Source organism: Phoenix dactylifera, chromosome 2 (genome assembly GCF_051530095.1).
Source record: "Phoenix dactylifera cultivar Ajwa chromosome 2, Ajwa_hap1_PhDact_Kaust_v1.1, whole genome shotgun sequence".
Classification (NCBI taxonomy): Eukaryota; Viridiplantae; Streptophyta; class Magnoliopsida; order Arecales; family Arecaceae; genus Phoenix; species Phoenix dactylifera.
Window position 1 is genome coordinate 50,843,735 of NC_143191.1, and position 27,277 is coordinate 50,871,011.

The 27,277-nt window shown below is 37.9% G+C and overlaps 2 protein-coding genes across 11 annotated transcripts; one reads left to right on the top strand and one right to left on the bottom strand.

Moving 5' to 3' along the window:
* The first annotated feature begins 830 nt into the window (after nt 1-830).
* LOC103709145 (phenylalanyl-tRNA synthetase class IIc family protein) lies at nt 831-10,470 on the top strand. 2 transcript variants are annotated; one of them, XM_088716816.2, is made up of 10 exons: nt 831-1,195; nt 1,638-1,831; nt 6,336-6,542; nt 6,617-6,734; nt 6,874-6,986; nt 7,554-7,733; nt 8,253-8,297; nt 8,799-8,903; nt 9,975-10,088; nt 10,171-10,470. In XM_088716816.2, exons 1-10 carry the CDS (start codon nt 922-924, stop codon nt 10,219-10,221), a joined length of 1,401 nt encoding a protein of 466 aa, XP_088572942.1. In that variant the 5' UTR covers nt 831-921; the 3' UTR covers nt 10,222-10,470. The 2 variants fall into 2 exon arrangements, with proteins under 2 accessions (XP_088572942.1, XP_008792581.1); XM_008794359.6 differs by having other exon boundaries at nt 6,874-6,950.
* A 2,709-nt stretch (nt 10,471-13,179) lies between these two features.
* Nucleotides 13,180-26,658, bottom strand: LOC103709143 (Mitochondrial substrate carrier family protein). 9 transcript variants are annotated; one of them, XM_008794354.5, is made up of 9 exons: nt 26,501-26,658; nt 26,259-26,369; nt 22,949-23,010; nt 22,616-22,852; nt 22,358-22,525; nt 22,145-22,194; nt 21,898-22,030; nt 17,168-17,205; nt 13,180-13,557 (listed from the first exon to the last, which is right to left on the bottom strand). In XM_008794354.5, exons 2-9 carry the CDS (start codon nt 26,362-26,364, stop codon nt 13,461-13,463), a joined length of 891 nt encoding a protein of 296 aa, XP_008792576.1. In that variant the 5' UTR covers nt 26,365-26,369; nt 26,501-26,658; the 3' UTR covers nt 13,180-13,460. The 9 variants fall into 9 exon arrangements, with proteins under 9 accessions (XP_008792576.1, XP_008792579.1, XP_008792578.1 ...); XM_008794357.5 differs by having other exon boundaries at nt 13,421-13,557; nt 22,164-22,223; XM_008794356.5 differs by having other exon boundaries at nt 13,511-13,653.
* Between the last annotated feature and the right edge of the window lie 619 nt (nt 26,659-27,277).

Below are 27,277 nucleotides of genomic sequence, written 5' to 3' on the forward strand. Positions count from 1 at the left end.
TTTTTTTTTTCAAAAACAGATGAGGCAAAACAGAATGATCCAAAAGAGTACAAGAAGAAAAAAAGCTGAAAATATTATAAACCTCCAACATTCTGGCTAACAAAGATCTCTCAAAATCTAATATTTTAAATTCAAATGTCAAAATGCCTCCCATACAATACCTAAGCATTCAAATTTTAAAAAGTTTATGGAGTTGATTTATATTTCGCAGGATTAGCCTCTCATTTTTTATTTCTCTCTTTTCTTTCCAAATTATCTCTTTTTATTTTCTTTAATATTTTCTTCTTCATCCTACTTTTGTACGTATATTATATCAAGTAATATGTGCGGCGGTCTTTTCTTATTTTTTTACTAAGAAGAACATAAAATTAGAGGTGGGATTCAAAAAATAAAAAATGAGATATGCCGACATTCTAGCAAAACAATAAAAATCTACTGCAATAGGTATAGCTAGTTTTTTTTTTTTTTTTAACAGCCTCTATATATCTTGAACATAAAAGAATAATCAAAGTATGCACTCGAGAAAAGTCTAGATAAATAGTAAAACTTAATTCACTTTAGCATTTTTTTAATTTTTTCTCATATTCCTGAAAATAATTTATCTTGTAGTGATTGCCCATCAACATGTTGAACCCACCATTGGTCTGAGGGGATTATTTGATAAATGTATTGGAGCAAATACTTCTACATAAATGATTATTATCTTATCAATAACAGCTGATACTGCTACTATTATTTTGAATTTTTACAGTAAAAAATAACAGTAAATAACTATTTTCAGAGGCATCCGTCATCTCTTTGTACCCTCCTTTTTGATAAATTTCTACAGCGCGGCTGCAGTCTTCTCTGTGGCTCTGCGAGCGTCCGTGGGAGGCTCCGGGGGAAAAAATCCCAGCTTTTTTTGACCTCCGGAGTTAAAGGATGCTTATCCGAGTTCTCTCCACCCATCCCGCCCTCGCCTTCCGAATGGCGACGCCTCTCTCCCACTCGCCCCTTCTCAAATCCCCTTCCTATCTCTTTCTCCGCCACCATTCCTTCGCTCCTCCATCTCTCTCCTGCTTCTCCTCCTTCCGTTCCTTCTCTTCTCCTCTTTCTTGCCCCTTTTCTTCACTCTCTTCCGATAGATCCAGCAAGAAATGGATGCAGCCAATCGCCGCTCTCCTCGAAATCGGCGGCGTCAAGATCGCCAGAGACGGTAGCTACTTCTCCTTTCTTCTTCTTTCAAGAGATCACATTTTTGTGTCATTGGTTTGATATTTGGTTCAAAAGACTATTTTTTTGAACCATTGATTCGATTTGTGGGTTTTCCTCTCCGTTTCTTGCATTTCTTATGTCAAAACATCACATTTTTATGGCATGTTTGATGTTTGAGTCAGAAAATTATAGCGCCTTTGAATAATTGACTCGATGTTTGTATTTTTCCTTTCCGTTTCGTCGTTGATGTTTTCGTTCTTGTAAAAAATGAATATTCGCATTGTTGGTTTGATATTTTGTTAGATAGTATTTTTGAATTCATTGACTCGATGTTTTTCTTTATGATTCTTGGTTTGATGTGTTTGCTCTTTGACAAAGTTGACGATTTGGTAGCATTGACTTGATTTTCTGGTTTTCTTTCTGCTTCTTGGTTGATGGGTTAGATGTGGTAAAGGAGAGTGATCCCGCGAACAATGTCCCGGACACAATATTTTCAAAGCTCGGAACGGAGCTTCACCGACGAGATAACCATCCGATCGGGATTTTGAAGAATGCCATCTACGATTACTTTGACACTAATATCTCGGCTAAGTTTGTCAAATTTGATGACTTATGTCCCATTGTTTCCGTCAAAGAGGTACCAAGGAATTACTTTTATGGATCTATTCATACTATGCTTGGTCGTCTTAGAACTTGTGCATAAATTTTAATTCAAGATCCAAAAATTCTGTCTTTAAGTTTCTTTACCTAGCGAAAATTCACTCATACAAATATGGTGGTGTGTAGCAGGTATTAACACTTCTGTTTTCTTAGAATAACTCATGAAGAAGGTGGGCATAACAAATGATTATACAGGTGTGGATTTATATAATAACCATGTCTCAGGATTTTTGTAATGACCTATTTAAAAATGATTTCTAAGATGCTCTAAACTTTGTTAGGTTATCTGTTTATGTTGGTATTATGCCAGAAGATGTTAGTGAGAAAACCTTTAGCAGTAGTGGGATATAGAATTGTTGATGTTGCAGAATTCTAAAGTGGCAGCTGCCTTCTAGTTGAATTTGTGAACCTAGTGTCCTCATTATCAGGTCCTTGACTTTTGCCTTTGGTTCTTATTCAACAACCAACCTTCTGCATTTGGAAGCAGAATAAAAAGTCCAGAGTAATTGGGTTAAATGGAGTCAGTTGGAGGGGAAAAAAATCTCAAAGTCTCAGCTCTCAACAAGGTATTGGTGTGCTGCCTTACCTGACACCCACATCAAGCACGTCCTTGATGGATATGTATCCAAGTGGGATACGCATCAAACACTTGGATACTTATTAAATTCTTGTAAATATAACTTTTAAAAATTGGTAGAAAGTTGAACTTTTCCAACAATGAGTTCGACCCACTATAATAATATTAAAAGTGAGCTTTTGTTCATCTTAGAGATTGGTCAAGAATGCAGTTAACTAAATTACTTTCATAAAACATCAATTTTTTAAAAAGAATCTTAAGCTAATTAAAAGTTTGGATGCGAAACATGCATATTTGAAGACATTAACAAATAATAATTATACTGTTTTCTTTTAGACAATTAGACAATACTTAAATATATAACTTTTTAGTTAAAATTATTTTTTCTACATGATTCTCTATTTCTCCTATTTTCCTCTGTCTACATCAGATAGTTGGGCCCATGTCCGAATCCAATTCTCGTGTCCATGACAACACTGCTGACATGGAGAGGAGGTCATGTCAACACAATTTGGAAGTGGAGATTAGTAATATACGAACAAAGCAGATGATTATTCATAACTTAGGTGATTGTCAAAGTATAAACTGGAACCAGGGGGGTTGCTCCGAGAAATCCTTTCTTTCTCGTCCACTCCAGGGGGTGCGGACACACATGCGCGGATTACAGGTGACGGTTACAAGGGTGAAAGTCAAATACGAACGAATGGGCTTTCAAGTATGAAAGTCGAGGGGCAAGAGTCGCTCGGTCATCGGTGAAGAAAGCGATGGGCGGTCAAGTCGAAAGAATGCACTAATCAATCCAAATGTCTAATCCAATACCTTGACTCTTAATCTCCCCACACTCAGGGGTGCAGAAAATAATTAGTCAAAAAGGTTGGTAAGAAAATGAGCATTGTAAGGAGCGAACCAAGATCTTTGGTGGACTATTATGGGCATTTGTTGAGAACCTTGATCAGGTCTGTAAACATTTTGTTACTCAAAAATAGAAGCTGGGAAATAAAAGAATAAATATGGAGCAAAAGTTACCTTAGGTCCATGGTGTAGGGTTTGTTTGAATTTTTTATGATTCACACAGGCTTTAAGAAGATAAAGAACCAAAAAGCGGTAGTTTTATGATATAACAATATCACATCACACAACATCTTCTCCAAAATAAATAAAATGAGAGTTTCAAGGAAATTCTGAGGCTAGAACTATCACTCCCTTTTAGCCAAAGTGATTCTTAGCAGCCAGCTTCCTCCCTGCTTAAATATTTTGGCCAGATATATTGATTGCTGACTCCACTCGGGACTCTATAAACATGAAAGAAAAAAATGAAAAAAGTGGCAGTCAAATCTATTAACTTTTCTTGAAGGAAGTAAGATAACTAGATTCCAAAATCCTATTGTCTAATGGCCAAACATCAATCATCATCAAATGCCAACAGATGTTGAAGATTTTGGGACAATAGGAGCCTACAATTTGCCTAATTAGTTCCTTTCATATTCTTTTGTAACTAGCTGATTTTTTTCTTTTTCTTTTTCTTTTTTTTCCCCTTTTGGTGGGTAGGGCAACACCACTAGAGCAATATAGTAATATATGACCATCATATATGATATATAACATCATTAAGCTTATGATTTATGCACATAATCTAATGTTCTAAACCAACTAATTGCAACCAATACCCTGAACTACGGGTTGATCTTCGAATATGCGCTTTTGTAAGTTGGACTCCATACACCTCACATTTTCATAACGATCATTGTATTGTGTTGCAAGATGATCTGTCTTTCCATGAGTTGATTTGTACGCTAATTGGGAAGTTCATTCACCTTGTAAGAGTGAAAAATTTTACTTGGAGTATGATGAGTTTGATATCTAGATATTTTGACTCATGATAAGCTGTGTTACATGGCAACTCCATTTTTCAAGCTTTGTAAGTGTCGACACTTTTTGATACTTAACATGACACGATACAACGACACATAGCTGGGTACTTCTTTTTGTCCTGCTTACATCAGCAAAAAGTGTTGTGACATGGCACTATTTTTTTAAGTGTCATGCAGGGGACTCATTCAAGTGCCTAACATTTAATATAAAGTCATTGTAGCTATTTATCAACTTAAATATCTTTAACCTTAAGGCCCTATCAGAATGCTGGAGCATCTTATCCGGGGATAAGTTATGTTTTAATCTATATAGCCGAAAAATCAGAAGTATAATCTATAAGGCAAACTTTTATTCATGGCAGTCTGTATAAGTTAAAAATCCTTTTAAAAGGAAGGTAGCATCCTATTTTTTGGGGATTGCTGACTGCTCCCCTCATTTTCTAAGATTCTTCTCCTCGAGTGTCACTCCTTCCCTCATGTTCTCCAGGAAAGCATATATTATTGCCGGATAAGTTGCTCCTGCATCCAAAAGGTCCTAAATATGCCCAAGAAATAACTTAAAATAACTAAGGGCTCATTTGGCGTCGTTGTTGTTTTTAGGTTTTTGTTCTCTCCAAATTAATGACATAGCACTCAGAGATGCACGTTGAAGATAGCACTTGCACAAAACTTCCACTGCTCCTTGCTTTTATTATCTCTGGTTTTTGAAATCAATAAATCTATGATTCCAGAAGTTATAGAGATTTTACAAAAAATTCAAAAATTAGATAGGTTTCATCACACATGTTGTTCGGTCTTGTTCATTTTCTTCCTGGGCTTTTGAAAACAAAAACAGAAAACTGAAGGAATACCAAATGACCTCTAAATTATCAACTTGACCAATATAGACCTAAGGGATGTCTTATCATGCGCATGAGCAAGCACAAACATATGCACATGCATGCACATATACATACACGTGTATATGTGTACATGTGTATGTGTACTTGTGCTTCGTCCCAGTATATAGATTTTAAATGTTGCCATGTCCAATAATTGGGGGACACCTGGGCACTTGGCACCCATGCCAAATGTGCAGGTAACAGTGATAAGCCATCTATAGGTGCCAAAGAAACCTCACATATTTTTATACATTTTGTTTCAGATGCAGTTGTAATCTATACATTATAAGTAGCCAGGCTCTTCGGTCTCTTTACTACAGTGGAACAGATTGATTATTTCATGCTTATAGCGTTATTTTTAAAAATTAAATTTGCTGTATAACTAGTTGATCTTGTGAATGCCTTGTATGAAGTTACAATTTTAATGGTGAATCTGTGATGCTGTAAATAAGTTCACAAAGTAGAATGAATTAAAAGCATATGTTTAAATTCAGCTAATGATATAAGTGTAATTAGAAAATAATTGTATTCGATATTTGATTGTACAGCCAGCTCAATATATCCAAAATACTAATGGCGCCCTATGCCCTATCTCCGCAGCAGCTCATGATGATGAACAAGAAATATATTGCTAGTCATCTCAGAATTTTGGATATCTTGAAAATAACAGATTTGTCCTTTTTCTGATATATACTTTTCACATTAGTTTTTATATGAACTTAATGAACTAATAAAAATTTATCTCAAGTACAAAGTATTAGGTCTTGTCCTCTTTTCTCCTCAGATGATCAACAAGAAAAGAAAAATTTAGCGTGAAGAAAATGAGATGTATATATGTGTCAATATAAAGGAATTTTATGATGATATTGGAGCTCTGAGAACTTTCTTGGATGATTGATTTTTGAGTCATCTTAAGCAGCAGCTTTCACGCAGACACATTTCAGCTATATCATAAAGGCAGAATCAAAGTGCTTTTGATGAGCAAGCTACGCACTAATGAGATTGCTACAACATTTTTTGATTTCCTGTTCCATTACTGTCACCTGCTGTCAAGTAGCTTTGTATTCAAATTCATGAGCATGTGTACTCTTTGAGGGCCATATAATTGATGAATCATTTCTTCATAGTGACCATAAATGTTGCTTCTTGCAGAATTTTGATGATGTACTGGTTCCTGCTGATCATATAAGCAGGAGTTATAATGATACATACTATGTTGATGCTCAGACCGTCTTGAGGTGTCATACAAGTGCTCATCAGGCAGAGTTATTGAGGAAAGGACATACCCAATTTCTTGTAACTGGGGATGTCTATCGCAGGGACTCGATTGACTCAACTCATTATCCTGTCTTTCATCAGGTTTTCATACTTCAACTTTTAGAAATTCTTTTTCGTTATTCTATCAATTATTTTATAAGTGCCCACAAATACAGATGGAAGGTGTTCGTGTCTTCTCTCCTGATGACTGGGCGGGTTCTGGCATGGATGCAACATCTTTTGCAGCCATGGATTTAAAGAAATCTCTTGAGGGTTTGGCAAAGCATCTTTTTGGTACTTTTGAACCCATAACTTTCTTTTTTGCTTTTTCTAACATTGATTGTTAGCTGCTGCTGCATTTTTTATTTGTAATGGTTATTGAAGGACCTGCTAACCTGAAGTTCCAGTCTGACATACCCTATGAAATGTGCAGGTACTGTGGATATGCGCTGGGTTGATACTTACTTTCCCTTCACTAACCCATCCTTTGAATTGGAGATATATTTTCAGGTGAATGTCTCCATTTTATACCTCTACCTTCTTCAGGTATATAATGCAATGCAAAGGCTAGCATATCTTCTTAGTTGAGCATTTAGAAAATGAATTTGCTTATCCTGTTAGTTACGCATTAAAGAAAGGTTTAAACTGCCCTTTCTAATTGATGTAATTTGCTTATCCTGTTAGTTACGCATTGCTTGAATTGTTTTTATATGCTTATAAGTAGTTTGTCCTGCCTAATTTGTCTTTTGTTGTGTATTGCTTCACATGAACTGGATGCTTAATGAATAACATGAACCTGGATGGTTGAAAGTTTAGATATTTTACAAATGTGCTAGTGTTATTTGAGTCCTAACCTTCCAATAATGGATGGACGATGTATAATTGAATGGAGTTGGAATTCCTTGATGGGAAGAATTAGGTTTAAAGATAAGTGCAGGCTCTGGCTTATGCTTCACTTTGCTAACTTTGCTTCTCTTCCCACTCTACCATTTTACCACTTCACCATTTTACCACTTTCTCCTTTATAATTTTGTATCTAATATATCTTCACATGGTTTTCTTCATTTTTAGTGTTATCTGAAGCTTATTTGTTACTCTCCAATGCTGTTATAGGAGAAATGGATGGAAGTGTTGGGATGTGGAGTGACAGAGCAGGAGATTCTCAGAAGAAGTGGTAGAACGGATGGTGTTGCATGGGCCTTTGGACTAGGGTTGGAACGACTTGCAATGGTTCTCTTTGATATTCCGGACATTCGACTTTTTTGGTCAACTGATCAGCGATTTACATCACAAGTACTTCTCGACCTGATATGCAGCTGGTAGAATTAGGATTTCTTGCTAGATCTTTATATATATATATATATATATATATAAAGTACGTAGATATGCGTATCTTGTCGCATGTTCAAATGTACATACTACAAGCAACATCCACCTAGAGGAGTTTGGTAAAAAATGTAAAGACAAATATATGGAGGAGGTTATCTTGATATGGAGGAGGTTATCTTGATATGAAGTTATCCAGGTTTAGGAGATAGAGCATTGCTGGCGTGCTAGTGGTGAAGTTAGCAAGCATGTACATCAACAACTTGAAGCCTATTTGTGCTCTCACTAATTTCTTGTGCTTAGAGTTCATCATTTTACACACAGTCTAAGTGAATATGAATATGAATACATAACTTTGGTAGTTTCTCCATTGAGTTGACGTTAGGAACCCATTGACCAAGATGTGCTTTTATCCACTGTTTCTGTTTAGTTTATAAGCTTCAACATCATGTAATTAAACTCTGACATTTTGCTTCTTGTGTACAGTTTTCTGAGGGAAAACTCGGGATCAAGTTCAAGCCATTTTCAAAGGTATTGTGATGAACTTCATGGCTTAATCCAATGTATGCAGAATCTTAAAGGTCCCGTGAACAGATTAGTAATTAAGCGTTCATATATTGAACTCTTACTGTAGGCATATATCTCAACATTAAAATCGATATAATTATGCAATAATAAACAACAGCTTTGATATGTGCATTATATCCTTATTTTCTTTCAAAGGAAAAAAAATCCTGAGTTGAATTTACAAAATTCTGGCTTTTCTGGTATTTGAAATATGTTATATGAATATCAGCAAAGTTGAGCAGATTTTTTAGCCAAAGCTCAATTACTAATCTTTATATGACTGCATTTCATTATTACTGACATGGTATTCCCATCAAAAAAAAATAAATCATGAAAATGAGCAACTACTAATACTTACAAGGGGAATTTTTTATATTCTTTATAGTAACCTTCTTACGTTTTTTAAACTCATCAGAACTGAGTGTACTTTTGTTTACTTATGATAATCATTTCCTTTTCTTGCAGTATCCTCCCTGCTACAAAGATATGAGTTTCTGGATCAGCGATTCTTTTACTGAGAATAATTTATGTGAAGTTGTTAGAGGAATTGCTGGAGATCTTGTAGAGGAGGTATGACTTAGCGCTGTTTTTTCTACTTCACATATCTGTCAATGGATTCTTCCCTATCAGTCATTGTTTGATTTTTAAATTATGTAACTGTAGCTTTGACCAATATGAACCGGTAAATCATAGATGAGGATAACCTCTTGCCCCCAATGTTCTGTAACTTACCATTTAATTACAAACCTTCTGAGGTCCAGATTGAGAATATGTTAATCTACTCTGACAACCTCTGCAGTACATTTTTGCTCAGGGCAGGCATACAGCTGCATCATTCCTGAATTGGTATGTTGACCTGCTTTTGATAACTTATGCAATGCAGCATATAGTTGATAGGGTCAGGCCACGGTGTACTCTGCATGATTCCTAAAAGATTATCTTTACCTTGATTAATATGTATTTTTTTTTATTCATGAGAATCCATGAACAAATCCTAGTAAGTGCCTTGAAAAGTAGCAACTGGAGATCCAGATTGTGCATTGTAAGATGTTGAACAAGAAGTCAACAAGCAATATTCCATCCATTTTGGTTCAGTTTGTCATATCTACTTTGCTACCAAACCCTATCGAATTCAAAGTCTGTTATGATTGGAGGTTTCTTGGTCATCATTATTTCCATCCAAAGGTTTTTTTTTTTTTTTTTAATTATAGCTTCTCCTTTTTGATGGATCAAATCTATATCTTACCTTTTACACCAGGGTTGTATCTAACATTATTACCTATGCATAAACGCTAGCACAGCCTCACTTTTGTCCTTAACTGGCACTAGTTCTAATCTGAGGTACTCATGTGAACCGCTGATATTTTGAGCTCTCTACGTCTGCATCAACAGTATCTTCTATTATTACACTTTTGTTTTCTGTGTGCATGTCTGCTAGTTACCGTAGACCATCTTATGATAGAAATCACATATCTACATTGTGAGATCAGTGATTTCACTTTCAAGTACAGGGTCTGTTCATTGTATAATATGTACTTTATTTGCAGTACTGTGTTTGAACCTGAACAGACAGTGCACTTGGGTCTTATCACAAACTGAGCACCTAGCCTTTTGCTCATTTGAAGTCTTGTTTGCTTGCAGGTGCAGTTGATCGACAATTTTACTAATAAAAAGGGTATGACCAGCCACTGTTACAGAATTGCATACAGGTCAATGGAACGTTCACTAACAGACGAGGAGATTAACCAACTGCAGGTATGAAAAATGTTTCCTCAACAAATAATTATTAGGATGCAAAATCTAAGAAATTACTGATTCTGATTTTCTGTGGTTGCAGTGGCGTGTTAGAGAAGCAGCGCAGAGTAAACTGAATGTTGTGCTAAGATAAGATTTTACCCCAGGAGGAATCAATTTTGTCGTTGTAACTGTACAGACGCTAATTTTATACAAATTGCAATAAAATGCTGCCAATCATGTTGTATTCAGATGTTCTTGATAGTTCAATTGGAAAGAAAGCACGCATGTAGATGGGCAAATTAGTTACACTTGGTAAGGGCTAACATAACTATTGTGCTGTTTCTATGTCTTGATATACTTTATTATATATTCAAGTTTATATCTATTTTATATGATACAAGTACTCTTGTGACTGATATATGCATGTTGAAATGGAAGTAGCGAGAACCTTCACTGCCTCTTGGAAGATTGGACAGCAGGGCATCTTAACTGCATTGATTGAACCAGCTTAGAAATCTTTGTGATAGAAAGATCACAGAAATTTGCATCATCTGTGTCGTTGGTTATTTTGGAAGAGTTTTGATGGTCTCCTAGGGCTGTGGTTAAATAGGATATGACACAGGCTTCCGCTATGCTGAAATATCAGAATTGAGCTTGTCTCGGGCAATAAGACTACTGATTACCACATGATAAGGCTGAGCCAGTACATAGTAACAAATCTTGTGATAGAGATTTTCTGGCAAGGGAAGTTCTCAGAGATGTAAATGTAAATCTTGATTTTCTCAGATTTTACCCAGGAACTTCTTGGAGGTCGCGGTATCGAAAAAAAGGTATGAAAAAGATGGAGATCATGGTCAGTAAGCGGCCAAGAAGTTATACATGATCAACATCATTGTAATTTCATAATGGTATTGTTAGATGATCATCAACCATAATTTCATTAGGTTGTTAAGCATTGCTGTATATTTGGAAAACTTGAAGAGGCATTTTTTGGCTGGACTTTTTAAGCGACTTGTTACAGAGTGTACATGAGCCTATGCATCTTGAAGAAATTGTGCATTCCTGTTTTGTTCAATTATCAGTAAGCATCCCATCTTCAGCCAACCTAGTCATAGATTGAGTCAAGTCGTAGAACTGCGACTGCCACATTCTTGGAGAAGGCTAATCTCCGGTTGCTGAAATACCAGATTAGAAAGTGGTTTAGACATCATATTAAACAACTAAGTAGGCATGACAACATTGTTCTTCATAATTCTTTGAAAACCTCTTGATTCTTTCATGGTTTTCCAATCGAATGATTGCCTCTTTGGTAACTGAAATTGAGTTACTCATAACTAGTTCAAGGAACATAACTTAATTAAATGACTACGTGTACATTGTTAGTAGTATTATTTTTTTAGCTATTGTTTAATGCATAGCTTAAAAACCCAAAACTCAAGTGGACTCGAACCTAGTGAGTTTTGGGCATCAAGACTAAAAGGGACATTATTTAGTTACAGTCTTAGCAATCTGAGATCCTAGAAGAGGCAAACCAGGCTTTACAATGTCATATATTCATACAATATGAATACTGTGACTACCCCAGGACTCGAACCCACACTATATCCCCTGTCGGCCTAATCCTTTTACCAGTGCACCAAGCAATGGCCCTGTTTGTTGTTGAATATTTATTTTAAAAAATATAGATAGAGATATGTTTATACATGGAAGCCTTAAATCTATAATATATTATTAGTATCTAATCAATATATTAAATTAATAACTAAAATAAAAAAATAAAGATATCAATGACTATTTGACATGCTATCAACTACTATTTGCATGTTGGCATCGAACGCTAGGAGGAAATTGCCAACATAACACCCTCAATGCATTATAGGAATTGAGAACAAAGGGATTATAGGAGTGGGCGAAAGAACTGGGAATGAAGGGGTTTTGCAGTTGGTGAGGAATTGAAGCCCCAGCTCCTTATTTTCAATTTACATTGTTATATTTTTCACACTAAATATACTAAAAGACGACTCCTTAATTTTTCAATAACTTGCTTTCAGTGAAAATCTAGAAAAAAAATACATTAAAATGGACAATGTTTAGTGTTTAAAACTTGATCGAGTCAAACAATGCAGAGCAAATTTCAAGTAAATAGGCAAGTTAGCCGAGTCAAGACCAATCTAATATCTGAGTTTTACAAAAACTGAATTTCCTACCGAATCAGCTCAACAACTTGCTGGGTTAACTTGGCCGAGTCCTGAGTCAACTCAATGAGTTTTTAAACTATGATTTAATGTTCACTTCCCTCACATTTGCTTTTAGGTATACATACCTAGACACAACATATCTCCCAGTTTTATTTTTAATTTTTTATCATAATCTTTTTTGGACTTCATGCAATTTCTATGCATTCTTTTTCAGATTTTCTGGCTGAATTGTCTCTGAAAGTTGAAATTATGAATCAAAAGTGGAGTATAACCTTAAAGTATCCTCACCCCACTTCTTTTGAAGCTGAACTGAACCTTGTTCAGTCCCAGTACTTGCAGAATCTAGAAGATTATACCGTTGGTAGAGCTCTCGTTAGTCTTTTCTTGCAACCCAACAGGCATTGCATGACCTTGTACCTGCAGTTGATTCTCCTCACGACCTTGCCTAAGAAACAGCAAGCAATGTATGTTGTAGCACCAAGGGAAGCATGATCATCATACATCAATAATGATACATAATAAGTAAACAGGTGAGAGTAGAATGAAGATGAACCTAACTACGAGCTCATATATATCTGAAGAAGAGATGAGCATCAGTTTAACAATTGATATACTATAAGCCAGATACTTTTATCTATATGCAGAATATATTAAACAAGAATATAATAATGCACATCTCAAGACTGACCTTCAGTCATGGCTAGCCCAAATGCAATTAGAAAGAGGGTGACCGAATCTTCTATAATTTTGAACTATGTTATCTCAAGTGATTCCATTTTAACTGATCTTGTCATAGTGGTTTCTTGGCTTAACCTGGAGGTTCATCAGTTGGCGAGGCTTCAAGCTTTCGCGCGGAAGCTAAAGTTTCTTGTTCTTGACTTAGTGTTCCTCAGGTAATCAAATGGACGTCATAACAGCTGAATTCATTTTTTATTTCCTCGGAATGATGAATGCCATGTACAATTAACAACTCAAGTTGAATGATCAAATCAGATAATGCAATATAAATTACAAACCAAATTGGTAAAGGAAAGACCACTATTCAAGTACGATTAACGCCATGCATCTGTGATAGATCTGGTGTAGCCTCTGAATGCAATCACAGAAGGAATGGCGGCATTGCTTGTTGGAACATATCAACGAGCTCGCATTCGGAAAATGGCAGTCCATTAACTTGGAATATCCACCACAATTAGATGGCCTTCATTCCAGCAAGTTCCCGTAGCTTCTCGCAGACAATGAATGTGATTGTGGTCTGGGGACCTAATCTTGCAAAGGTAGCAAAACCTCTGATACACAAAAAATGGATGCAAAAGAAACCATTACATAAGTATTCAGAGGCACAAATTCTTCGTTTAAGTTTCCCAGCTGAATGTCATATGTTCCTGGAAGACAAATTTATTCAAGCAACAGTTTCTTTAGAGATTTCTTAAACATAGAGCATTCGGGCAGCAATATTTGCTGATCGTATATAACAGAATGCATGTTTTCGTGCCCATCAAGGATAAATGAAAGCTCAAAAGAAAGTAGACAATGCATGGCTTATGAATAAATTAAGGCGGCAAAAGGATTAACTAGCTTAGGTTGGGTAAGGATAAGCTCTGCCATGAAGTGCAAAGAGTAAGCTTTTACCGCTACTGATCCACAGAAAATAGTACTTACATTTCTGAAAGACAATATTTAATGGTTCTGCCATTGGGTTCATATAAATAAAAATCATGCTTCACCATGAATCTCAAAGTTCCAGATGGCATCAAATGCCAAATGGGTGACCATTTTTTGCCTCTTTGCAGCTGAATAAACCAATGCAGGGGAACTTCACACCCAGTTCTTTCATTAACTGGCATCAGATGATTAGTCCTCACGCAGCCACTTTACAAGTAGTCTTGCAAACAGTTAGGCCAGTTTTTGCACATAGGACTTAGGCCTGTCTCTGTACATGGTTTAGACACATTTATGCATGAGCCATGGATCAAAATAAAATGCCAATCCAGAGGCAGACAACAACTTGCTCAAATAATAAAGGGAAATCCATGGTAGTTAAGGCACTCAGTTCAGATAGCCATTACATGTCGCCCAAGGTTCGCCGTACCGGTACCGAACCCCGTACCTGTGCCGCACTAGCATAAGCGTACCGAATGTCGGTACGGTACGGTATGCGGTACATCAGGCGTACCGACACTGGCGTACCGATACCGGTATCCATCGGTACGGGTACGGTACGCCCGGTACCGACCTGTACCGATCGGTACAGCATACCATATTTATTATTTTGTCGGTTTGAATGGACTGAAGATTTGGCATATAGGACCCTATGCTGATAATGATGGAAATCTTCAACTATCTTCATTTAGAAAATTATTTATTTATTAAAGTTGCCATCCCATTTAACAACGACATGACACCATTCTAATCAGATATCCCTCCTCTTTTAGTAATTTTCAGGTCTCTACCGTTTCCAGAGACAAGAATCAAAATAGTATGTCAACATCTCCTATCTAATCATAACAGAAAGGGACTCAACCAAGAAAATATCATGATTATTGCTGCATGCCAAGCAAAATTTAGACCCTAAGAGCCAACATCATTGACCCTGGCACATACTAAATAACAAAACTAAAAAAAGTTCAATTATTGCATTTTTTAATTGCAGGCATTGACCGCTCTAACATAATAGGATTTTTTGAAGCAATCAGCAGACAGGTAAAATCCAGTATTATACATCTTACCTTCTTCTTTTGTTTTTGAGAAGGATGGTCGGAGTACCACCTTCTCTGTTTGGACCCAGAACCTTTCCTCAGCACATGTGTGGGAGAGATGGGTGCCAACTAGAAGACCCAAGTCTCACTGGCTCATCACATTGGTTGTTGCTTCTTGTTTTCAAGGTTCCCATTTCCCAAATCCCTTCATCCATATCCTTCCAAATCAGTATATAGTTCAGGATAGCCATCATTTTAATAAACTGCCTGATGTTTTTGTTACTACTGACTTTGTTGTGGAAATCTTGAAGAAAGAGTAAAAAATATTTGGTAAATATTCCCCATAAAGTTATTTTGTGGCAACTTGATAGGACGCTACAAAAGGTCCTGAAGGAAGATACATTTAAAGAGCAGACAGACAAGACTCAAGGGGAAGAAAGCACTTAAAAGGATGTGAAAATCCTAAATTGCTAACAAGAAGATCTCATCCCAACCTAGTTTTGAAGTGGATTCTATTCATAAACTTCTCTGCTTGGTATGCACGTTTACCATGACTAAATATTCAAAGAAGGTGTCTGACTACTTAGTTTCTTACAGGACAAAATAACTAAGAGTTACTACAAGTGAATTAAAAAATGGAATGATCAACCTTTAATAATCGTGATACCATGTAGTTAGTCAGTCAGTTGTATCTAAATGAATCAAAATTTACCTTTATCTAGGAAGGTCATTCTGAAAATAATACTCACATAATTTTCACATATTACAACCATCAACAGTGTAAAAAAACAAGGCTTACCCTATTTTTTGCAAATGAGATATTTGATCTCATTCATGATGAGATAGCACTGTCTATGTCATTTGCAGACACACTCCTGAAAAGAAAAGATGAGGTTGAAAATTGAAATGGACTGATCAGGAGGAATTTGGTAGTTCAGCCTCCAAGGACAGCTAGGAATGATCCTTTGGGGTGCCAAAAGAGATACGACAAACAAAGCCTGGAGTATTTCTCCCCTCTTTTCTTCTCAAGTAGAATCCATCGTTTCTTTATAATTAAACGGTTTACTCAAAGCATAGGGGTAAATGATAAAATGGGATCTTTCCATTCTTTTTAAAATAGAAACTCAAATGTCTAGTTACAAATACATCTAATTATCTTAACACTATATTTGTAACTTGATACCCCCCCCCCCTTCGGGGGAAAAAAAAAGACTATAAAACTCTGCTATTTGTCTCTTAAACTCGGTCATTCTCATATGACAGTTTGGATTCTCGGACTGGTTTTGTCCAGTAAGCAAATTTTAGATATCTTAGAAAGTTAATTTTCATGCTAAATAAGGAAGCTGTCCTTGTCAATCAAGGAAGCAATCCTTATTGGGATATGAATGGATTGGAGAAGTACTTCAAGAACTCCATTCACAGAATGGTAATGTTGAAACTAAAGTGGCTAATTTTCACTCATGAGATCATTCTTTCATCCACAACTTCGATCCCTTCCCTCAGCAGCAAATCTTCTTACTGCTCTCAACCTGTCAACCTGCAACATACGGCACATCCACATGCATTCCTTTCTCTCTTTGCCATAGTGGCAAATTAACTACTAGACCATCTCTCAGCATGTTTCCGCACTGTATGGCTTGTGCGAAGACAAGACAAGGATCATATTTACATGGTTTTTAACTAAAGTTTCTTCAAGATTTCCGATCCATTTAAATTCCTATTTTGTTATCTTCATTTCTATGTTTCAAGTCAAGCACATGATAGAATAGGATAATAAAAAAGGGTTTGAAAATTGATAAGTTGTATCTTCCCGTCCTTTTGGAAGAACAAGGAGGGAGAACCCACCCAATTAATAAGATAATTCGAAGGAAGAAAATACAAACTCATTAAGGCCAATGGTAATGAAGTTTGAGAGAATTGATGGAAGGTCTTCAATTGAAATCATTACACGCAACATGTTGAAATGATTTGATGTAGTGTGCATAGTTAAGCAAAACATTACACAAGAAAAATGGCATTCCTGAAAAAAATCGTAGCTAGGTTAAAACGGTACAACCCTGTTCAACACCAGTAAAGATAAATTCCCCAAATTATATAAATAAGACTAATTGAACATCAGGCACACCCAAGAATGCTTGTGTGCCATCAATATTTGCATCAAATACTCTGATGTTTGATAAAGTTTGCAAATGATCCTCACCCTTTATAAAGTGCTCTGAAGCCCTCTGTAAACACAACCTGAAAGCAAACCAAAAAATAAATAAGGAGAAAAAAGAGAAGTAAAAGCTCGGTAAAACCACTAGTGTCTTTTTCTCATCTGGACTTTTAAGAAGAAGATACTTCAGAATTATGAATAAAGCCAACTAAAAGAGGGGGAAAAAGCATGGACTATTAGCAAAAAGTTCATCTCACGCTATATGCTAGATCAGAATCAAAATTTTACATAAGATACGACCAAAAATATTATAGGCATTTCAGTCTATTCCCTTTAATATCAACCACAAAGAGTTAAGTATTTTAGATTGCTTCAAGCAAAGAAGGGAAGAATCACTCATTATCTTGACTTGCTTGCCAACTAAGCATGGAAGCTGAAAAAAATTTGAAGTAATAGTTTCACTCGCTTAGCTAGTCGGAGTGTCAGACTTAATATGTAGTCAAACCATGAGGCAATCAGGTAATATTCAGGCCAGCATGGGGAAGAGAAATAATTATTTTAAGAGCAATAGGAGGATTGAAGTAATGGTACCAAAACCTGTACTGGTGTGGTATGGACCAGTATGGTACGGTAGTGAACTGAGAAAGAGGGTATCTCCCTTGGTGCTTGCACAACAAAATGCATGTAAAATACCATGTAAATTAATGTCATCACAATATGGGGGTGGTACCTTATTGGTACAATCTTATATGGCTGGTACGGACTGATAAGGATTTGTACTTTAATCCTTGGATGATACTATCACTAACCTTGTAGATAGATCATGAGGGTAGCAAGCCTTTTTGTGATAGCATATCATCATAAGACTGCCTATATGTGGATAATTTTTGAAAGGAGTGATCGATGAGTTTTAAATGATCTGATATCATTTATAAGATGAACATAGCCAATTTAAAACTTGCCTCTCTACAAGAGGGAGGTCTGGTAACTAACAGAAAATGCTAACCATGTCACAAGGAGGGCAACAAGTGAGCAGCTGTAGAGTTTTAGCTTAACCACTTCAATAGGAAGAGCACAAGCAAACACAAGCAAACACCTAATAAAGTCATCCTTTACAGCACAAAAGATAAAAAAAAGAACACAAACTGCTATACCTTTGACATCATCTATAGCCTCTCCACCATTGGAATATGGCCTTCATATTTACTAAATCTCCCCTCTCCAAAAAAACATAATTTCCAAATTGAAGGATGAGTTTTGATTCAGTGTCATAGATTTTATTCCTCTTAACTCCATTGTCCAAAGTAGTGGCCAAGGAACGATATTTCCAAGTCAATCCCCTAAGAAAAGATAAAATCAGAATTTGATAAGAATCCTCTAGATTTCTAAATTACTTGTCACCTTTATTAAGTGAAAAAGGCTTATTTCTAATGTTAATTATATCATGAACAAATGATGGGTCCACTTATTATTGACATTCTAGAATCAAGAAACAAGCTCTTCTCTGAAACCTATCTGAGATATTATGTTTCCACTACAAGAGGTAAGGTAACACTCTATATACTTTCAAATTCAACCAATGTCTCCTGATCACCAACACCTCCCTACCTGCTGGCCTCTCTAATTAAATACACATCATAGACCAAGAGTTTAACCAGTGGAAATCAAAAGCATGCAAAGGCATGCTTTTTCATTGAGAAGGCAGAGAGCTGCTCAATAGGATATCAGAATATAGCTTCTGAAAAATTAGGGGACTTGAAAATATGAAATTATGGCTACCATATCAGCATACGTACATGCATATATCTGTATTTTTATGTATAGTGTACCTGAAGTTTCATGTTTAGCATCACTGCTTCTTCCTTGACAAATGACAAACTCTTAGACGCAAACACAATCTGCAGTCTGTCTCGAGTTTGAAGGAGATGTGTACTGAATGTAAGATTTCTGGTCGGCTCTGTTTGGGAGACCATTTGTCAGCCAACCAGCCGGGGATGGCTGGGAGTCCACTCTCTGGTCGAGTGTAGGGAGACATTTGCTACCAGGATGGCAGTCAGATTTTTTCTGGAGTCGAGGAGTCTCTAGGTTACGCTACTGAGGGTGAAGTATGGGGACCCAGCCACCCCGTTCGCCTTTCGAGCTGGACGAGGTTCCTCCTTCATCTGGAGAGAGATTTGTGCCCGCACCCCGAGGGTGCTTCCGGCGACCAGGTGGGAGATTGGGGATGGTCAAGCCATCAATATCTTGGAGGATAGGTGGCTATCCGAGGATACATTGCAGGGCTAGTCCACACTGATCAACCACGGGTGGTTGGAGGGTCGTAGAGTCTGTGACCTATTTGTCCGGAGGGAGCGGAGGTGGGACTCGGATCTCGTTAGGCGGATTTTTGGTGAGCAGCTTGCCGAGCGGGTACTATCCCTGCTGATCCCTGATATGGAGCTTGACTAGGAGGACGACAGTGAGCGCCCATGACGTCTCGAGGATGGCTGGGGGATCAGTGTCTCAGCAGATGGATGGCGGATGGATCTGGAGGATGCGCATCCACCCCCGTGTTGCTTTATTTCTATAGAAGGTGGCCTGGGAATGCTTACCTACCAGGGGCGTGCTGGTGCGGCGGAGAGTGAGGTGTCCTACAACCTATGTGGCCTGTCCGAAGGTGGAGGAGTCCATCTACCATTCTCTTATCGTGTGCCTACGGGCCAGTCAGATTTGGAGGTGTGCCTTGGTCCATCCTGGCCAATGGCAGAGGTGGGTGTCCATCGAGGAGTTCTTTCGCTTTCTAGAGGCCTCAGCACGGGGTCTGGGGTGGAGGAGAGGGGGACTCGTGCTGCCTACCTGGCCTACCACTACTAGCTGGATAAGAATGTTCGAGTCTTCGAGGGCAGCAACCCACCCTCGAAGGTGGTGGCGGCTAAAGTGCTATTGCATGCGGCGGAGTTCATCGGTACCACTGAGGTTTCACCTATTGAGTTGGCCAGGAACATCTAGGGCTCCCTTCCTGCTCATGCAGCATCCAAGTATGTGCTCGTATCCTGGGTGCCCCCACCTCTGCCTTTCTGAAGGTGAACCTCGATGGTAGCGTGGTTGACGACAGAAGATGCGGAGGTGCAGCCTTCGTTATCAGGGATCACGACGCCATACTAGTGGCGGCGAGCCACCTGAGAGAGTATCTTCTATGCTCGGTGGACACTGGGCACGGACCGGCTCCTCCTCAAGGGGGATTCGGCCACGGTGATCGATTGGATCCAGGGCCGGAGACGCGCAAGTGAGGGCAGACCGTTGCGCCACGACATTCGCAGACTACTAGAGGAGTATGGCTCCCATTAGGCCATGCACGTCTATAGGAAAGCAAACGGTGCCGCCGACTGGGTTGCTTCCTTTGCGGCTTACCACTCTGGAGGTTTCGTATGGATGGATCACGGTGCAGTGCCGGAATCCTTATCTAGTCTTTTGCTTTCTGATTTTGACCCGTCGAGTGTGAGCCACCGTTGTACCAAAAAAAAAAAAATGTAGGATTTCTATTCCATATAACAGGTGATGATGTACATGGCTATTAGATCAGTAATGTATTTCTGTCCATATAGTAGGCTAAAGCACAACCGACCCAAAATTAGATTGTTGACATGCATTTTTACACTTTTCTTAATCTTCTTCAAAAATTACAGAATGTTACTTAAAGAAGAAATTGTTGAAATCACATCCACAAGATATTGGAGATGGAATTTAAGGTTTTCTCAAATGAGAAGCATACTTAAGCCTTTTGCAGTACGATCAACAAAGGCAGCGTTTGGTTAAAAGTTCCCAAAAAACAGCTAATTCTTAATTAGGAGAAGATGCAAATGGAGATCGACCCTCCCTATACCTCAAGATTAATTTATCTATTGCTTCCTTTTATGTTGCCCTCAGTAGCATGACAGATATGAGTCTGATTCATACAAAATGTATAATAAAAACATCTCGTGACTGTATCTATATCAAATATATTTCTCCAAAAATATAAATTATACTGTTTACTTACAAATTCTACACTACAAATTCAAGCCCATTAGTGCTTTCACAGGTAAAGTATAAATTTAAGACTTCTCAGCGTGCTGCATAGGTTCCTTGTAATCATTCATACATTTTTATTATACATTTGTCTTAACTCAGCAATTTGTTGGCTTTTGGATGGACTACAATGACCATGTAGGAGTTGTTGATACTGTTCACATACTTCACATCCTTAATATATCTCAATTACTTGATCTCAACCACCATTATATTCTGGAAGAAGGTATTCTGCAACCCAAAAATATCTGGCTTCTAGGAAGTCAGTGAGAGTTAAAGCCAGTATTGGCTTTTAGGTAGGTTTTATCCCACTTTCATTTCAACTTTCAGCCAGGCTTCCACCCATCCTAATTCTAAAAAAGAAAATCAGAAATTACAAATCAAACAATTTGATGCTTTTGAATTACATCTTAATTGAGCATGACGATTGCAGGCTTCCAACTGCTAATGATTATGAAATGCGGTATAATTTTTCATGTAAATATGCTAGCTACCCAGGTGGGTTGCTGTGATTGTATGATGATGATGACTTCATATTTATCCATATACACAATTTTGTCATTGCACAGACCTCAATGGGCAATAAGGCTAGGCCACTAATGAGCAAATAAAATGAATAGACTACAGGATTGTACCAACTTATACTGGATATTCAACACAAAATGCATATGAGCAATATTGCTCAATGTGCAGAAAAACTTTGCATCGTGACGCCTTCTGTTTAATACCTGGTAAGCACAATGGAATCCATTTCTGTAACTTCTGACACTCCTGGATTCTTGTTGCAACATAAGGCGGGTTTTGATCATGTCCATTGGTGCTGTTACAAGGCTTCCGACTGTTCCAGCTATGCAACTTGAGCTTCATATAGGCACAGACTGATGTTAGTTATTTCTAAGCATTCTAATCTAAACGCAGCTTCAGAATATACTTTGCAGATCTAGACAACAAAAAATAACCAGGAATTCCCTATACATGAGATGTAGATGGAAACCTTCTTCAAGGGGTGTCCATTTGAGCAAGGCCTGAATCGGAGAAAAGTAAATGAAGTTATCTACAAAAGCAAAAGCCTAAGTAAAAAAAAAGGATAAAGGATAATATATTGTTCAATTAAATATTTGAAAACAATGTAAAATGTCTTCTAATAAGTAGAGAAAAAAAGGTGGAGCATCTGATGAAGAGCTAAACCTCCTTGGATTCATCATATGTTGCCATCTGTGATGCAGTCAAACAACCAGCTCTGGCCATTGCTGGGCCAACACCCTTCCAAAGTGCTCTTATGCCCTCCTTTGACACGATTTTATGCATCTCTCTAATAGGGCCCCTTCTGGCGTTTGAGTTCATTTGCAACCTCACCTGCATAAATGCACAGGTAAAGAAAATTCTCCATTAAGTAAGGATTATAACAACATTTTTCCAAAGAATTCACAGTGTGCAGTATTCTACCTTTAAAACTTCCGTTGGATTGGTCAAGGAAGTTGCTATCGCACCAGAAAATGCTCCAGATGCAACCTTTACAAGGAAATTAGTTGACCCAAACATGTAGTCACAAATATATTTGCAAGGCTCATATAAGCCTAACCGAAGACCTCCGTAAAGGACAGACCTAGTCAATGCAGGTCCAAGGCCCAAATATAGTGCTCGAGGCCCTTCACTTTTTATTATTTGTGCAGAAAGTTCTCCCTGCAGGTTTCAAAGATTATGTTTAGCAACTATCTCCAATATCAGAAGAAAGAAATCTAAAAGCTTCCTGAGACAGCTAGCAGCCATGGAAGATACCATCCCAACCAAATTTCCTCTTTGGCCGGCAAGCTGCATCTGAAGTCTAACTTTGAGAACATCTGCACCACCAGTTTCATTTTACACATGTATCAGCAGGTAAGATAGTTCACTTGGTGTACACAATTTCAAACAAGGGATATTAAATATTAAAAATATGAGAAGATACTAAAAACATGTTTACCATGTAATCTTCTATATGCCTCCAAAAACTTAAAATGCCAGAGTTGCAGTTCTAAGCAATGGTATAGTCGGCCAAATTATAGATGAATCATATCACATTTCTAAAAGTTTTTAAATACCTCTATCCTTAACCAAGCTCCAATAGCAAGAGCTCATTTCCAACGTCATTATGGTGGATTGAACTCATAGCTAAAGAGCCCAAACCTTGAGCAGTCTTTAGGCTTTGCAATAAAAGAATTTGTTAAGTAACCAAACTGTTGGATGTGTATCAGACTCACCTATACATGTACAATGTAGAAAATTGAGCTGGACATAAGGCCCATGTAACATTGCTCCACTCTGTGTACGTCTATGACACACTTTCACTTCCTTCAGCTTCATAAATGTAACTTTAAATCTTCAATCAACATAGAGCAATATTGTGTTTGCCTTTGTTAAATTTCAGTTACCAACGTACCATGTCATTGAAATCAGTCTTTAGAAAATCTAATAACTGAAACACCCCTTCTATGTTTAAGTCTTGCTCCTACTTCTTTCTTTATGCAACATCATTTACTTGTGTCTAATTCCAGTAGATATCTAGTACACTAGGAAATATAGACAAAATCAAATTTCACTTCTTTAAATATTGTCAGCATTGATGAAGTCAACAATGATGAGAACTCGTTAAACATATGCTTTCCATCCATTTCAGGAATTTGACTTAATTTGGTTCTTGACACCAAAGTAGCATTTTTTTTTTTGCTTTGGCAGGTTCTTCATATAATATGTGTACAAATACACCCAATGAAATCAAAAACTAAAAGATCACGGAGTGCCCGAGGCAACTCTCCCTCTCCTGCCCACAAGATGCTCTCAGAATGATTAGCCACATGACCGGCCACCCAATCCGCGGGCCCATTGGCCTCTCTAAAAACATGCTTGGCCTGAAAAGCCCCACCATTCCTCGTCATCATCCAGATGTCCCAAAGCAAAGGATGGTCTGAGCCCACATCCCTCGAACCCCCTGGATCTAACTGATCACCGTGGCCAAGTCACTCTCCAGGTAACCAAGCTGGCCTGTAGCACTCGCTGTGTATGTTGAAGACCCGCCTAGCAGCCCTCAACTCTGCCCTGGGGACCAAAATGTAGAATAACTAGCAGCCGCCCGCTACCACCACCTTGGAATTTGGGTCTTGTATGACAAACTCCGCACCTCCCCTCGTGCCTCCATCCAAAACAGACCCATCGGAGTTAACCTTGAGAAAGCTTGGGGGTGGGGGCTTTCAAGTAAAGAACACCATATGAGAGGTTGCCTGAGCAGAGTGGGAACCCCAAGTATCCTGAGCTGCGAAAGGTCTATCAGAAGAGGAGGTGTGACTGATCTCCGCCGTCTGCGCCCGGGCGTACTCCACCATAAACCTCGGTGACATCCTGCGCTTACCAAAAGTACGAGTATTTTTTGCCAGCAAATTCTGGTATGCTGTGCAAGTCACTCTGACGGCTTTCTGGCGTGTCTGTAGGCTACTCGACCACTGGTGAATCACCTGTTAGAACAGCACCCTCTGACTCCAGGCCTCCCGCGGAGACTCTGCCCACTGCCACGTCAACCTCGCCCATGCATCCTGAAATAGCATGTGGTCCACGGTCTCATCGACGCCACACCTCCCGCACTCAGGAGGGATCCTCAAACCACGTCTACTCAGCGTCGATCTCGTCGGAAGGCGTTTCCAGATCACCTTCCACAAGAAGAGTGATGCCTTTGGGTGAAGTCTGAACCTCCAAATTCAAGTGCAGTCCGGCCCTAGCTCGCGCTCCCGCCAGATAACTCGGGAGAAATCTCCCACCCTAACACTGGTACTGCACGAGGTGCTCCAAACTCGGATATCTAGTCCCACACAAATCGAAACGGGGAGGGACCGGACCCTCTAAGCAAGATACACCCAAAACAACTGTCGAAGCCTAGCTTCATCCCACTCTGCCCCTCTTGGTGCGAGGAGGTAGCACACCCGTAGTCCCTCTTCTACCACAGCATCAACCATAGTCGACCAACTCCTTAAGGGAAGGGCATCCATCCTTAAGGGAAGTAGCGTTTACTTGACACAAATTTTGTAGCCATTTGTCTTTTGTGTCCAACGGAAAGACAAAGACATTTGTTTACTAAAGGGACTCTAAATGATGGTTTTCAATCATAAGACTTGTATCGATTCATATCTAAGTTTATCATATAAATACTTGACGACAATTTCTAGATAACCATGGTGGAATAAAGAATGTTTTAAACATCCCACAGGAGTCCTTTTGTTTTCCAACAGGTTTTAAAAAAGATTTGCTATGTTGTGTAGGCAATTTTGGAACTAAATCTTCTCTCAAGTTGTCTAAATAAATTACAATTAGAAGTCAATTGTCTAATAATATTATCCCCCCCTTACATGTATTTATTCAATGGCTTTTGATTATTCAGAGTCAATTTTTAAAAATTTATGTGCATATCCATGACAACATGCATTTGTAATCATATTTCTCATATAACCAGAAGGTTGTTGAACATCCCACAGCATCAAAAAATAGTTAGAAGATTCTGAGTTATCCCTGGGAATCAAAAGGAAGAAGAAGAAATATAAAGAAAAAGAAAACAAAGATCTAAACATGATTTAAGTATGCACTTTGGGCATCACGAGCAAACGATATGTACAAATTGTGGTGGGATTTTGATTTACCATGGCCCGTCCCAAAATATATGAATGATAAGAAAAATAAGAGTTAATAGGAATCTTTGAAAAAATCAAAAACAATAAGAATACATGCAAAGCTATATAAATCCTACAAAATAACGGACATCTCTAAAAAAAAAAAAACCCTATATGCACTCAACTCTAATTCACAGTATCCACATTTTATTCACATCCATAACCATTCCTACAGGACAGTGCAGAGAACTCCATCATTGAAGTGCACTAAAGGTGGTTTCAATCTTAAAAAGTCGTACCAATCATAACATTTATTCTTCGATTCCAGTTTAGGAATTCCAAAAAATCCAGATACATTTATCCATCACTAGACCAATCCACTTCATATGAAATTCAGAAGAAAATGGAATCCAATCAAGATGCCAGAATAGGAACAAGAATAATAATTAAAAAAAAACCTAGAGGATGGGTGACGGCGGTGGCAACAGCAACCGCTGCACCACTGGTGGAGAAGTGGTAAAGGGCATACGACACGTCAGATCTCTGCTTCCCTCCACTTTCCATAAGCCCTGCAAATCATCCAAGAATTGCGTCAAAAAAAAAAAAACAAACTTGAAACATCTGAGAAAACAAGGTGGCTCAAATTATTCCAATTTCAAGAAATATATAACCAGGAATATCGATATTGGAATAAGCATACCTCCTGATGGAAATGATCTATTCCTCCACTTTGATAAGAAAACTGCTTTGCTATTCCTCCTTTTAACAATAAACTCTTGTTTTCGTTATTCCTCCTTCGCCCGGAGAGGTTTGAGGAATCGGTTTGGTCTGCGCCACCATACACACGTACCATTTCCTGGATACGATGACGCCTTAACGACCCTTAAACCATAATTATCATTATCCATCTAAAATTTATTAGCAAAATATAAATAAAAGGAAGGAAAAATGGAAATATATGACGCCGTTAAGGCGACAGTTCTTTGGGTAGTTGGATTGGACTAGGGCTGGATTGGAAAGGTTGGGCTCTCCTTCTCCCTTTCCTTCTTTTCTTTTCTTTTCTTTTCTTTTTTTAAGCGGATGCCTCATCCAAATCGGGTATAAATACATAAAAAAATCAAAAAATAACAAATCTCGAAATATACTGGGTAAAGGGTTGGGCTCTTGGCTAAGTTTATATTTAGGCTAAGTTGTTGAAATAGGGTGGACAGAGAAAGAGGCTTAAATTAATGCATATTATTGTTTTCCAACTAGTATTTACTTGCATCCACGGCTTCGACAAGAACACACAAATAGCGTGGGACAATGAAAGGACATTAAACTTGTCTATGGATGCTACCTCCGGCTGATTGGATGCACGTAGGTATTTTTAGACCACATAATAATAAAACAGGATTTTTTTGTGAAGCACATTTCATGAAAATAAAGAGAATTACCTATTTTTTATGAAACTTCTGTAGATTTTTCAGGTTTAATG